Source organism: Phoca vitulina, unplaced genomic scaffold (assembly GCF_004348235.1).
Source record: "Phoca vitulina isolate PV1807 unplaced genomic scaffold, GSC_HSeal_1.0 scaffold29, whole genome shotgun sequence".
Lineage (NCBI taxonomy): Eukaryota > Metazoa > Chordata > Mammalia > Carnivora > Phocidae > Phoca > Phoca vitulina.
In genome coordinates, this window is record NW_022589732.1 from 14,692,191 (window position 1) to 14,706,133 (window position 13,943).

The 13,943-nt window shown below is 34.8% G+C and overlaps 1 protein-coding gene across 3 annotated transcripts in view; it reads left to right on the forward strand.

Moving 5' to 3' along the window:
- The window catches only part of ADK (adenosine kinase), a 506,764-nt gene that overhangs the window by 59,223 nt on the left and 433,598 nt on the right, over positions 1-13,943 (forward strand). For all 3 annotated transcript variants that reach the window (XM_032423645.1, XM_032423647.1, XM_032423646.1), the window contains one exon: positions 7,282-7,335. In XM_032423645.1, coding sequence (XP_032279536.1) covers positions 7,282-7,335 — 54 coding nt within the window. The remainder of the gene's footprint in view (positions 1-7,281; positions 7,336-13,943) is intronic.

The following is a 13,943-nucleotide window of genomic DNA, read 5'->3' on the forward strand; positions in this document are numbered from 1 at the left end:
TTATCTATCATGTACTAATACATTTTATTTATGTGTTCTGATATTTAATTATAAACCTAAGTAACAGTGCCATTTTCCTGTTACCGATGGTGGGAATGCCATTACTGGATTTTATTCTTTTTTGCTTCAAGTGTGTCTTCCTTTAGCAGCTCAGACAGGGATGAAGGAAATTAATCCTCCTCCTCCTCTCCTACTTCTTCCCCTCTTCCCTTATTTCTCTCCTTTTCCTCTTCCTCTTTTCCTTCCTTCTCTCTTTCTTCCTATCCACTTGTCACCTGTTGCTGTCCATATTTATACAATAAAAATATTTAAATCAAATTTATTTAAAAAAACTTTATACGAGAAAAGTTTTGAACTAATCTTTGGAGGCTTAAATATTCATTGGTTGAAAAATTAAAGTGAAAATTACATCCAGATGAATATTATGACCACATTCTTAAGTGCTATATGTATTTGTTTTTAATGTATTTTTTCTAATTTTAAAAGTAATTTGCTTATTATTTACATTTCAAAAAAGCACAAAGAATAAAAATAATCTGTAACGTATATAATATTTTGGGAGTATATTGCCATTTTTCTTTTTTTTTTTAAACTTAATCTTGAACCATTTCCCCATCGTGCTATAATTTACTGATTATAAATCTAATTTCTGTAGTATTTGCTTACAATTTTACTTTTCCATAAATACTGCTCTCATTGACATACTTGTACACAACACTCTGTTTTCTTGATGGAAATTTGTAGTTATGCATTTGTTTCAAAACATGTGAACACTTAAACTTCCTTCCCTTCCTATTTGAGCTAATTGAATTAGTCATTTTACAGAGGTGGAAGCATTACAAGGAAGGGGGGAGAGGTGAGTATTTGTTCCATGTTCATGTGCTGGCACTTGAACACTTCGTGTATTATCTTATTTGATCCACATAGCAACCCTGTGGCATAGGTAGTTTCGTCCTTCCTAGAGAAATTAAATGGCTTGCCCACTTCAAAAAGCTAATTAATGGCAGAATCAGGACAGTAACACAGGCCTTATTAGACTTTTAGTCTGTTCTTTCACTCAGATGTTGTCTGTGGAGGCTAGAGGCAGATAAAGAAGGCCTTCCCTGTATTCTCCCCAGCTTCCTTATCTTTTGCTGATTGGAGTAAGTGCTTGTCTTTATCCTCTGGTAAATTTAGGCAGAAAAAAGATTGAGAACTGCCACTATACCATTTTGCAGTCTCTGGCTTTTTAGGGGCCATGTTTATGTTTGAATTTAAGAAATGCATATAAAAGCAGAACATCTATCTAATCATGTCTTTAGGAAACAAAACCCAACTAAAGAATAGGCTGTACTTACTATCATTTGGGTAGAAAGTTGAGGTATAGCTCTCTACTTTCGAATTCCTACTACGTTGAATTTTCCCCTTGACGTTTACTAATTTAAAACATTGAGGGGCACCTGGCTGGCTCAGTAGGTAGAGCATGTGACTCTTGATCTCAGGGTTGTGAGTTCAAGCCCCACATTGAGCTTGGAGCCTACTTAAAAAAATATAAAACTGAACGTTTAGAGAGTAAGTTAAATGTGATAGATTAAAAACACTATATCTTCTGTCAACAGCAGTTAGATTGGCAGAACAGGACATACTAAATGAAAATGAGAACTACATGTAATTATAATTCCACATGTAAATAAACATTCAACTGTACATTTCAGTGAGAAATAGCTTTACTTTTTTAGTAGGGGTTATGGTCCTGATGATATATTTACCTTTACATTTATAATTTATACTTACTTTCAAAATAAATCTGAGGTGTTTCTTAGTTAAAACATAATTTTTACAATTATGGGTGTGTACTATTTCTTTGTGTACATTTTTAAGGTGTTTTGTAAACACCTTAAAATAAAGTTTTTAGGGGCGCCTGGGTGGCTCAGTTGTTAAGCGTCTGCCTTTGGCTCGGGTCATGATCCCAGGGTCCTGGGATCGAGCCCCGCATCAGGCTCCCTGCTCAGCAGGAGGCCTGCTTCTCCCTCTCCCACTCCCCCTGCTTGTGTTCCCTCTCTTGCTGTCTTTCTCTCTCTGTCAAATAAATAAACAAAATCTTTAAAAAAAAATAAATGAAGTTTTTATTCCCTTATGAATAACCATCTATATAAGTAAAGAGTTCGGTTATAGTTTATGAGCTTTGGAAATGTATTTAAATTGCATGGAGGAACAAATCACCTCTCTCTACTAGTGCCTTTTTTTTAATTTGCAAACTAAATCAATGCTCCATTTTAAAAGTTAGAATACTATTCTTTTAGGCAGAGAAATAATAACTATAGGTTAATCTAGTGGCATTTCATATAGTTATTAACCAACTGAAATTGGGTAAAGTGAGTATTAATAAGGGAAGGTTCTATGAAAAAAGTAGATCTAGATAGAAGTTTATGAATAAAGAAATACACATACATACACGTCAGTGTATTTATGGACATATGTAAATAAATAAACATAAGCATATGTGTAGTAAAGATTTCAGCCTTGTCCAAAGAGATGTCTGGACTTTGCCCTTGATTTCTGGGAGGTAATCTACATCATACCTGATGGAAGTGTCGTTTTGTTTAGGATAAGGGCTGGCTACACCCACAGAGTGGCCAGTTACATGATTAGGGTTAGGCTTTGGGTTATCTGATATCGGTTGACCCGGAGACTGAAGTTAAACCACTTGGGCAGTTAGTTGATCAATCATGCCTTCGTAATGAAGCCCCAATAAAAAATCTGGATGCTGAAGCTTGGGCGAACTTCCCTTGTTGGCAATCCTGCATACTACATTGTCACATATCTACCATGTGCTGTATTGTCAATACTGATGCCAGAACAGGCTTTGCATTTGGAACCCTCCCAGACACTGCTCCGTAGGGCTCTTCCCTTGGACTTTGACCTGTATCCTTTCCTTGTAATCTGTAACCAGGCGTATAATAGTTTTCAGTGAGTTCTGTAAGTCCTTCTAATGAATTACTGAATCAAAGGGTGGTTTTGGGAACCTCCTGAATTTGCAGTTGGTGTCAGAAGTGAGGATAGTATTGGGTACTGTTTTCCCCAAACCTTGCATTTTGGCTAACTTTGGATATTTATGTATGGCCCAGTTTCCTAAAATGCAGTGTGCAAGAGTCAAGGAAGAGATAAGGAAGATTAAATTGATTTAAAAAAAAAACCCAGCAAAGATGAAGAAAAATGAAAGTTATTGAGATATGAAAAGTTGCCTGGTTTGGGGTAGGGGGAAATCAGATGAGAGAAAGAGATGCTATGGGAAGAGTAACCGCTTTGGAGTTTGGGATTAGGGAACTAATTTGCTTGGAGAATAGTTCAAAATGGATCTTGCACATTTATTCTTGAGGATCTGGAGAGGTACTCTGTGAATTAGGAGAGTAAAATTTCCCTTTTGGTGATCTGATAAAAATCAGGCTATCCTTCCTTGCTTGCTTCTTGCTTATGTGGACCTTTTTATTTTTTCTGGCTTCCTTCACCATTCCCATCCTGAGACTTTTAAAAGGAAGGGTATTTTGTTTGTGTTATTTTGTTTTGTTTTAATGGGAAAGGAACAGAGAAAAGAGATGAATTGGGGAAGGAAGAGAAAGTTGGGGAACAGGTAAAAGCTGTCCCTTTTTTGATTCTCTTAGGAAGGAGACTTGTCACTCAATGTTTTGTTTGAACACTGTACATTGTGCTTCACTTTATTGTAACCTTATCATACCACAAGCAGTTATTTTTATTCTGATTCACTTACCAAATCTCGAGGTCCTTAAGTGCAAGAAATGTTTGTTATTCTCTATCACTAGCCAACTGGAGAGGGAAAGTAACATTGATTGAGTTGCTATTGTGTATGTCCAAAACACTTTGCTAAGACAGATATCGTCAAATCCACTGGTTTCAAACTTAAACTTCCTCACTCATTAGGTTAATATTTATGATTTTTTTTTATTGTAATGTTAAATAAAACTGATAAACATTCTTTTAGTGGACTCTAAACACTGTAGGGGTTTGATACCTACCATCATTCATTTATTTAAAAAAAATTTTTTTACCGTCATCCATTTATAAAAAGACACAAACAAGCTCTTACTACTGAAAAATTTCATATTTCTTTCTCTGTTTAAATCTGCATTTCTGTTACACTTTTTACCACCAGATTTTATCCTTATGTAATGTATTTGTGCATGAATTATCTTTTTATATAATATGCTATGCATATATTATGAATATAAACTGAATTTTAAAATATCTCCTAGTCATTAAATTATAATTAACATATACTTAGTAAATAACATATACTTAGTAAAACAACATAAATGTATTAAAATTTTGTTAAATAATTATTAAACAAGAAAACATTTTATTGGAAATGCATCTTTTAATGAGGTGGGTGAAACTAATCTAGTTTTTTTCATTTAGTTCAACTTTTCTTGGATAATAATACTCAGTGTTGCTCAGCATCATTTTTATTTCCCTTTTTTTCTTTTAGAAATGTGAAGAGGTTCAGGATAGGCACCCCCTCAGAATGTGCCACTTCAACATGTGGATTATTTTGAGTTGAAGGCACTTGAGACTCTGTGGGCTCATGAGAAACTATTGTCCCTCACTTAACCGCACAGAAGCATCTAAATTGGGGATCTTTCCCAGAATAAGGTTGTTAACAGCGATAAATTATATCTGAGCGACACATTTATATGATAGGGCAAACATCTAATTACCACACTTTTTTTTTTTTTTAATAGAGATGGAGGGAGAGAGAGAGACAGAGAGAGAGAGAGAGAGAGAGAAAGGGAGATCAGGGAGGGGCAGAGGGAGAAGGAGAGAGAGAGAAACCTAAGCAGGCTCCATGCTCAGCGGGGAGCCCTCCATCTCACCATGCTGAGGTCATGAAACGAAATCAAGAGTCAGATGCTTAACCAACTGAGCCAGCCAGGTGCCCCACCCCAAACATCTCTTATCGCCTTGTAAAGTGCATTCCTTTCCTTGAAATCCCAGGCCCCTGCCCCCTTCTCCTTATTTCAGAGTGATACATATACCTCATTTTGTTTGACTGTCTTTGGGATTTCCATGTCTATGTGGATTCCCCATGTGTACGCCTATTAAACTTGATTTTCTCCTGTTAATCTGTCAATTTGATTCTTAATCCAGCTAGAAGGACCTTGAAGGGGACAGGAGTTCTTGTTCCCTAAGAAAGGGATGAGGAATTCTTCTTGCTCCCTGACAGGTGGAAGTGCTGAGAGGTGTGTTCACATAATTAATTGGATGGTAATTGAGCAGTTTTAGTTCAGCTGTATCACTCAATTGTTTGAGCTTCTCTATTATCAAATTATCTATCATCAAAAAGTATTTTTATTTGCTTATCAGCTGATTATTTTATTAGGTCCTTTTTCAGTGTTGTTAGAAGCAAAGAATTAGAAACCACCTGACTTTCCAGTCATTAGAGCCATTAGAGACATGCATTTCTAGGAAATACACCAAAAAAGCCTTTAGTAAGGTTTCCTAAATAGCTAGTAATTGTATCTGTTAGTGTTTTACTTATAGGCATATGTTTACCTAAACATTTTAGGAGATGCTAGGGAAAGTTAAATATTGTTGATTTCAATGTACCTATGTCAAAAGGATTTTTCTTGAGAAAATGTTTTGAGTGCCTCAAACATATGTTAGTCAAAATCATTCATTCAGTTGAAGACCATTGTCTGCCTTGGAATCATTGGTAAAATTGTTCTGCATTGTCAAACAAATCAGATTTACTTTCATGATAAAAAAAAGTCTGTCTTCATTTTTCAGTTCACATAAATGATTTGACTTGTGTTTCTGTGACAACCACGTTCTGATATTTAATCCTCAGTAGATAAATGAGAGACAAGGAACGGGGGCGCCTGGGTGGCTCAGTCGTTAAGTGTCTGCCTTTGGTTCAGGTCATGATCCCAGGGTCCTGGGATTGAGCCCCGCATCGGGCTCCCTGCTGAGCGGGAAGCCTGCTTCTCCCTGTCCCACTCCCCCTGCTTGTGACCCTCTCTCACTGTGTCTCTCTCTGTCAAATAAAAAATAATCTTAAAAAAAAAGAGAGAGAGAGACAAGGAACCTTGTTTTAAATTTGTTGCTTGGAGGGAATAAGTTGACACTCTCATGTTTTTTATTGGAAACTCTCGTAGCTTTGCTTCATAGGACTCTTCCTGACAACGAATGCATTCTTTGATCATGAACCTGGGTTGGAAAAGATAAACTTTTTAAAGAAAAGTGTAATCAACTTGTGCCCCATTCCATAATGTATCTGAAAATAGAGCATCCTCTGACACACGGTTTCCCATTTATAATTTGTAGCTTCATTCTCTACAGAAATAATGTATCAAACAGTAATCCCTGTAGTCAGTTTATGGTACTTCACTTAAAGAGGCTTTGCAGACAAAAATATTATGAACCATTCATTTCTTGTTTAGCACTTAAGAGCTTTTTATATACCCCAGCCATTGCAGTACAGTTGTATTCAAGATGCCATTCTTTTTTTAGAGTGGGTAAAGGTACTTGTGAGAGGAGAGGCAAGAGAGGAGAATCTGCATGTTTCCACTTGGACCTCTGACCCATTGTCAGGCAGCTTAGTTTTTAGGAAAGCGTTGAATACAAGTGGAAATTGAAGACTCGGGAATTGCCATTTGTTGTTTATTTTTTTTCTGTGTACTCCTCAGAAATCTGTTTACCTTTAGCATGACAAATGTATGGTAAATTGGAAGATACCTGTTCTAATATTTATAGCAACCTCTGTTTTATAGACAGGGAAGGTGAGACTTAAATGAAATAATTGCCTGTGCTCATTAAGCTAATAAATGGTTTAGTCAAGGAACTCCAAAACTTCTATGTCATTCTACCTAGGACATAGTGTGGTACACAGGTTTTTACTATGTATTTAATAAATAAATAACTGCGTATTGTTTTGTGAACTCTTACATACTTATTGTGGTAGTTTCTTGAATTTTGAACTGCTGGATGAATGTAACACCGCAGATTATTCACTACAGAAGACTACTAAAGATACCTTGTGTTTTCGAAGGTCAGGTTGATCCTACTTCAGTTCTTTGGAAGGTGTCTGTGGAAGTGATTAATAGAACAACAAAAAACTTAGGCATTAATGTTTTATCAGTGAAGACAGAGACTTGTAACACTGTGGTAGTGCTTGTTTGATAGGGGTTAACTGACTGTATGTTGATTGATAACCATAGTGAGATGTCCATGAGGCAAACGTATTTCTATGTTTATATGACCAGTATTTTTTTGTTTTCTGTGTTACAGGTATTCTCTTAAGCCAAATGACCAAATCTTGGCTGAAGACAAACACAAAGAATTGTAAGTACATTAAACCCTAGGTGGTACATAGTTTACTCTATGGAGATGTATGTAAACAATCTGATTTTTAAAATTATATAAAATATAAAGATGTAATTAACACTATGACCTTGATTCTAGTAAGATTAGGATAATTTACCTTACAAACAGTTAACATGGGAAATAGTTTTTCCTGCATGCACGTTAAAACATGTAGTATTGTATTCCATCATCTAGACTAAGGGCATATTGGGAAATATGTAATTTCATGATCTCACCCCAGATAAAATATTAAATTGTTGTTAATTTTGGCTTTTACTCAGTTGACTTCCTCACCCTCATGCTTAAGATGGCGAAATATAATTTTGTTTCTTTATGAAAAGGTAAATGCCTAGTATTGATTGGCATTAGGCAAAACACTTTAAATATGAAGTTTGAAATATGAACAAAATTTTGTTCCTTTTAAAAATTTTAATGTTCTTAGGGTTTTTTCAGATAAAAATAACTTGAACATATGATTCCGGGATCCCTCCATGGCTGTATTTCTGCTCTGTTATAGTATTTAAAAGATTATTACTTCATAGGAACTTTGAGGTTTATTTAAAAATGACAGGTTTGGGAATTTTAAAAATTCATCTTAATCTTTTCAGTATCATGACAATGTCCAAAGAGGACAGCTAAAAACGAATTTATATGCTTCTATTTTCTAGTTAGTCTACTTTCTTTTTCCTATTGTACAGTAAGAAAGTTCTGATGACCTGAATTATTTTGCAAACACCTAAGGTCAGATAATACTGTAGAATTAAGAATTCGAGGAACGTGTGGCTGGCTATACACCTTCACGTTGGATCACACTTATTCTTGATAATACTTAAGGTTCTATCCAATTAATAAATATATTGGTGAATTTCACATGCTTGCTTGGGGATTTCCCTAATGTTTGACACTCCCTAATGTTAAAGATATTTTAACATTGAACTCAGGTCCCTTATGGTTTAGTTTAATACAGTCTTCAATTTGTATACATCTGTATGGAGAATAACTTTTTTTTTGCTAGAGTCCTTCAAGACTATTATTTTTAGGCACAGCATAGGGAATATAGTCAATGATATCGCAATACCATTGTGTGGTGAGAGATGGTAGCTACACTTGTGATGAGAATAGAAAAACATATAGGGGTGCCTGGGTGGCTCAGTCGTTAAGCGTCCTGCCTTCAGCTCAGGTCGTGATCCCAGGGTCCTGGGATCGAGCCCCACATCGGGCTTCCTGCTCCGTGGGAAGCCTGCTTCTCCCTCTCCCACTCCCCCTGCTTGTGTTCCCTCTCTCTCGTTGTGTCTCTCTCTGTCAAATAAATGAATAAAAAATCTTTAAAAAAAAAAAAGAAAAACATATAAAGGTGTTGTATCACTATGTTGTACAGCTGAAACTAATGTAACATTGTGTGTCAACTATACTCACATAAAAAGTCCACATAACAAAATATTTTTTTCTCAAGGTTATATAATGATTTTTAAAAATACTATTTAAACTTTTTAAAAACCTTTTCCAAATTATTTTATTTCTTCTTTCATATTGAAGACATTGTAATAAGTGTTAATCTTAAAATGGTAGGACCCATGTGTAGGGAGATGATTTCTTCGAGTTCTTACAGTTGATATATCCCATTGTTATGCTAGCTTTTCAGTTTTCATATTTTGTTCTATCCTCATTTGATTATAATCTCCATAGTGGTTTATCAAGTATATTGTCAAGAAATTTTATTCAGTTTCTTTCTTTACTGCCAAGTATAATCAATGAGGGTAGTGACTGATATAAGTTCCTGTTAAAGTATTAATTAATTCCAAAAAAAAGTATTATTGAATTCTAATTAAAAACTCAAGGGATTGGGGTGCCTGGGTGGCTCAGTCTGTTAAATGACTGCCTTCTGCTCTCGTCATGATCCCAGGGTCCTGGGATGAAGTCCTGCGTCATCCTTCGAGCTCCCTGTTCAGTGGGGAGTCTGTTTCTCTTTCTCCCTCTGCCACTCCCACCTGCTTATGTGTGTGCTCATGCTCGCTCTCTTGCTCGCTCTCTCTCTCAAATAAGTACAATCTTAAAAAAAAAAAAGACCTTAGATAGTGCAGCCTTGTCTCATTAACAGTATCAAGTATAAAACATATTGGTTCAGTGTGAATAACATGTCCTTTTCCAGGATTTTCTTTCTTTTTTTTCAGGCTACTTGGAACATCTTCTGGATTTGATTGTTACATACCTGTTCTTATCATTCTTCTTGCAGATTTCTATTCCTCTTTGAATATGCTATATAGTAATTATTTTATAAATTAACATCTATCACTAAGATTATATTGGAGTTACTCTTTTTGGCCGTGTGTTAACGTTCACTCTGAGGAAAATGAGTATTGTCACTGGTCTTTGCTAGCTGTGTTCGAAATGGGTATCATTGGTCACACCAGAGACAGGGAGGGAAAGGTAGATATTTAATGTAAACTTGCAATAATTATTAGAAAATCTCTTCAGGGTATGTAGTCTTATGGTAGGTTAATAGCTCAAATTTTACATTAAATTGCTTTGGAAAAGAAAATTGTATATAGTGTTATGACAAGAAAAATGCATTTAGATTATTAGACTTTTTCAGTTATCACTGCTTAAAAAGCAATAAAAAATTACATTCTCTAGGTTACTCTTTGCTTTACTTATTTCAATTAAAAAAGTGGTGGAAAGGGGTCTAGAACCTTATCAGTGGCCACGTGACTTGTGTCTTAACATTTAATATATACACATTTTACAGAAAACACAAATTTTGCCAGCCATTTTAAAATGGGAGCTACTGTACAACTGGGTTAGTCTTAAATGATATTATTTTTCCTGTGCAATTAAAGTAACTCTGTGGAATATTATGCAGTTATTAAAATGTTTTTAGGAAAAGATTTAATATCATGATTAAGTAGGTGAAAAAGCTTGCTTATACATGTCCTAGAATGAAATTACAGAATAGTAGACTTTTGGGTGACTGCATTATGGATGAGTTTTATTTTCTTCTTTGTACTTTATGTGTATTTTATTTATTTATTAAAAAATTTATTTATTAAAAAATTGCAAGACTCAGTAACTGATTATAAAGAACTCAGTAGCTTTATCAAGACTCAATGACTTCTCTTTCACTACCTATAACCAATAACTAGAATAAAATAGTTGCTGCTTCACTTGTACCCCCCAGATTGTACACAAATTTTTTTTTTTTTTTTGTGGTTAATCCTAATCTGAAACCATACAGAGAAGGAAATGCTGGGAAATACAGTTCTGGTTGACACAGTATAAAATTTACCACACTTGGATTAATCATTTAGTTTTCTGAATTTAATGTCTTTATTTGTGAAATGGTGATAATTCCATGTTTGTCTTAATACGTTAAATGAGAATTAGGTGAAATTATATATGTAAAAAAGTTTTTGAACTATGAAAAGGTTATATAGTTACTTGTGTGATGTAAGTTTTTGTGAGTGTGATGTTTATGAAAACTCGAACTGGCTTCTGCTCTTGGAGTAGCTGCCTCTCAAATATCATGGTGGGATTAGTTTAGTGCTTTGCTATTTTATTATTATTCGTTAAGCAAATGATTTCTTTAATTAGCTACTTTTCTTTTAGTCTATTCAATAATCCCATTGTATAGTTTCTGAGTTTCTAGCCTGAAATTCTTTAGGCAGAAAGTGCTAATGGACTTCTTTGTTCTCTCTTTGTTGTTTAAAATTTATTATTATTATTATTATTATTATTATTATTATTTTGTTCTCTATCTCTGATGTTTTGGGTGGAAGGGTGAGGTGTTCCCTGAAACTTTATCCAGAGCATTTTAGTCTAAGTGTAGTTCATCGATCCTTTGTCCTTGAAAACATTTTCTTTACTAACTATACTTACTGATTTATTTTGGGAAAGTATGAATGATTAAATAACACTTATGTATTAAAAAACAAGGAAAAGAGGGCCTTATTTCAGTTACTTTTGTGCTTTAATTTAATCCTCACAGCAATCCTAGAATGTAAATATTATAATCATTCCCAGGAAACAGGCTTGGAACAATTCCATAACTTGTCTTATAGTAGAAAAGGATAGACTGTGATTTGATTTCAGGTCTATTTTATTGCTTTGTACCTTGCTAAATTCAGTGACTTAGGAGAAATAATATTTACTCTTTTGGGAGAAATAATATTTAAAATGAACATACCTACTTCACAAAGTATTTAAAGGTACTTGTGATGGATATTATATTTAATAAGTTTTAATATGGTTTAGTATAAATATGCCATAATTTGTAGGTAATACTGTATTTTGGGGGGTTGTTAATGTCTAAGGTAAAATCTTAGATAATCTGAGTTCATGTTGATGAATGGAAATCTGATATTTCTAAATGACTAGGTCATTTCTTGAAGTTCAGTGTACTGTAACTTGATTCTTAGTGATGCTAGCTCCCTCTGTGGAACTTCATTATGATTGCAACTTGACTTGTTCGATTATTTAGCAAAATGATTGAAACATTTAGAATAGATTTTAAATTTTTCTTGTAAAATTTTACTTTATATCCTAATAATTCCAAGTGTTTTTCTTGTTAAAATATTACTTTTATAAAAATGTCTCACCTCGTATATATTGAATTTTAATAGTACGTACGAAATGAAACCACCTTCCTCAAACATTCCTACAACTTTTATGCTTTTTTGTTTGGGAAAGCCAGAAATACTTGCAAGTTCTAGGTCTGTAGCTCTGTGTTAGGTTAGACAGGAGATTAGAAAAAAGTCTAATGGAAGATTTGGAAAAAAAAATTGTTTTGGAGTTTGAATTTTGAATTTATGGATTTTTAGTTTCTCAGTGTTGAATTGGGTGAGAAAATGTTCATTGAAGGATTTTTTTTTTTTTTGGTCTTGTTGAAAAGAGACAAAATTTCTGCTTGGTAGAAAGAGCAAAGAGAGATAACTTAGTAGGATCCCGAAATTCAACAAGAAATGTAGGAAATACCTTTCACATATATAATTTCTGTAAATTTATGCTCTTGCAAAGAAAATTCTTTGTTAACAAATCCTATTACTGATTTCCCTTTGCAAGAGTGTGTCTATTTCTTCTGCCACTGCTTTTTCTCCTTTGTTTCCCAAACTATTATATATTTAAATATTAAATTGTATAATTACTTTTTCAAAGATACTTTCCATTCTAGAATGCGGGCAGAGGGAATATGATTGGCTTCCAAAATGGAATTTAGAAAAATGGGCAAACTGACATCAACCATAACTAGGGACTAAAATATAAGTAATGAAGATAGGAAAGCACTAAAGTATATGTGCTCTTTGAATTTATAAAAATTTAACTATATGAGCATAATAAAAAATACAAATGTAAAAAAAAATTTAACTATTTTACTTACTAAGTAGGACTGAATGTCGTTGTTAAGATCTTGCATGAATAAGTTTTTAAACAATTCTGTAGGATAATTATCTTTGAACCTTTCATTAATACTAAACATATTTATTATTCTGTTAAAGTGTAATGTTTACGCAAACACAGGCATGCATTATGGTGGCACAAAGAAATTCATTTTATTCATTTTTATATTTGTTGACCTTGACTGAATTTAGATCAGATATTATTTAAAATCTTTTTTTTTTTTTAATTTATTTTGACAAAGAGAGAGAGGTAGAGCAAGAACACAAGCAGGAGCAGTGGGAGAGGGAGAAGCAGGCTTCCCGCCGAGCAGGGAGCCCGATTTGGGGCTCGATCCCAGAACCCTGGGATCATGACCTGAGCCGAAGGCAGATGCTTAACCATCTGAGCCACCCAGGCGCCCCTCAGATATTTTTTTTTTTTTAATTTTTTAATTTTTTCAAAGATTTTATTTATTTATTTGAGAGAGAGAGTGAGAGAGAGAGAGCACAAGAGGGGGGAGCGGGAGAGGGAGAAGCAGACTCCCTGCTGAGCAGGGAGCCCGATGCGGGACTCGATCCCGGAACTCCAGGATCATGACCTGAGCCGAAGGCAGTCGCTTAACCAACTGAGCCACCCAGGCGCCCACCTCAGATATTATTTAAAAGAATAGAATTGGGGCACCTGGGTGGCGCAGTCGTTAAACATCTGCCTTTGGCTCAGGTCATGATCCCAGGGTCCTGGGATAGAGTCTTGCATCGGGCTCCCTGCTCAGCGGGAAGCCTGCTTCTCCCTCTCCCACTCCCACTCCCCCTGCTTGTGTTCCCTCTTTCGCTGTGTCTCTCTCTGTCAAATAAATAAAATCTTTAAAAAAAAATAAAAGAAAATAAAAGAATAGAATTGAACTAGTTTTATTAATATAACAAATCCATCCTTTGTTATCTTTAAAGCATATATTATGTCCTTGAAATAGTAATAATATTTTTTTGTCAGTAAAAACTTTGGATCAATATGTAAATATTTTCCTGGGGGTTATTAGAGTTTGTGTGTTTTGTTTCTTTCTGAGAGAGAACAAGGGGGTAGGAGGAGTAGAGGGTGAGGGAGAGTGAGGGGGACAGAATCTCAAGCCCACTCTGTGCTGAGCTTCAGCGCAGAGCCGAGGAGGGACGGAGTCCCTGAGATCATGACCTGAGCTGAAACCAAGAGTCAGATGCTCAAGT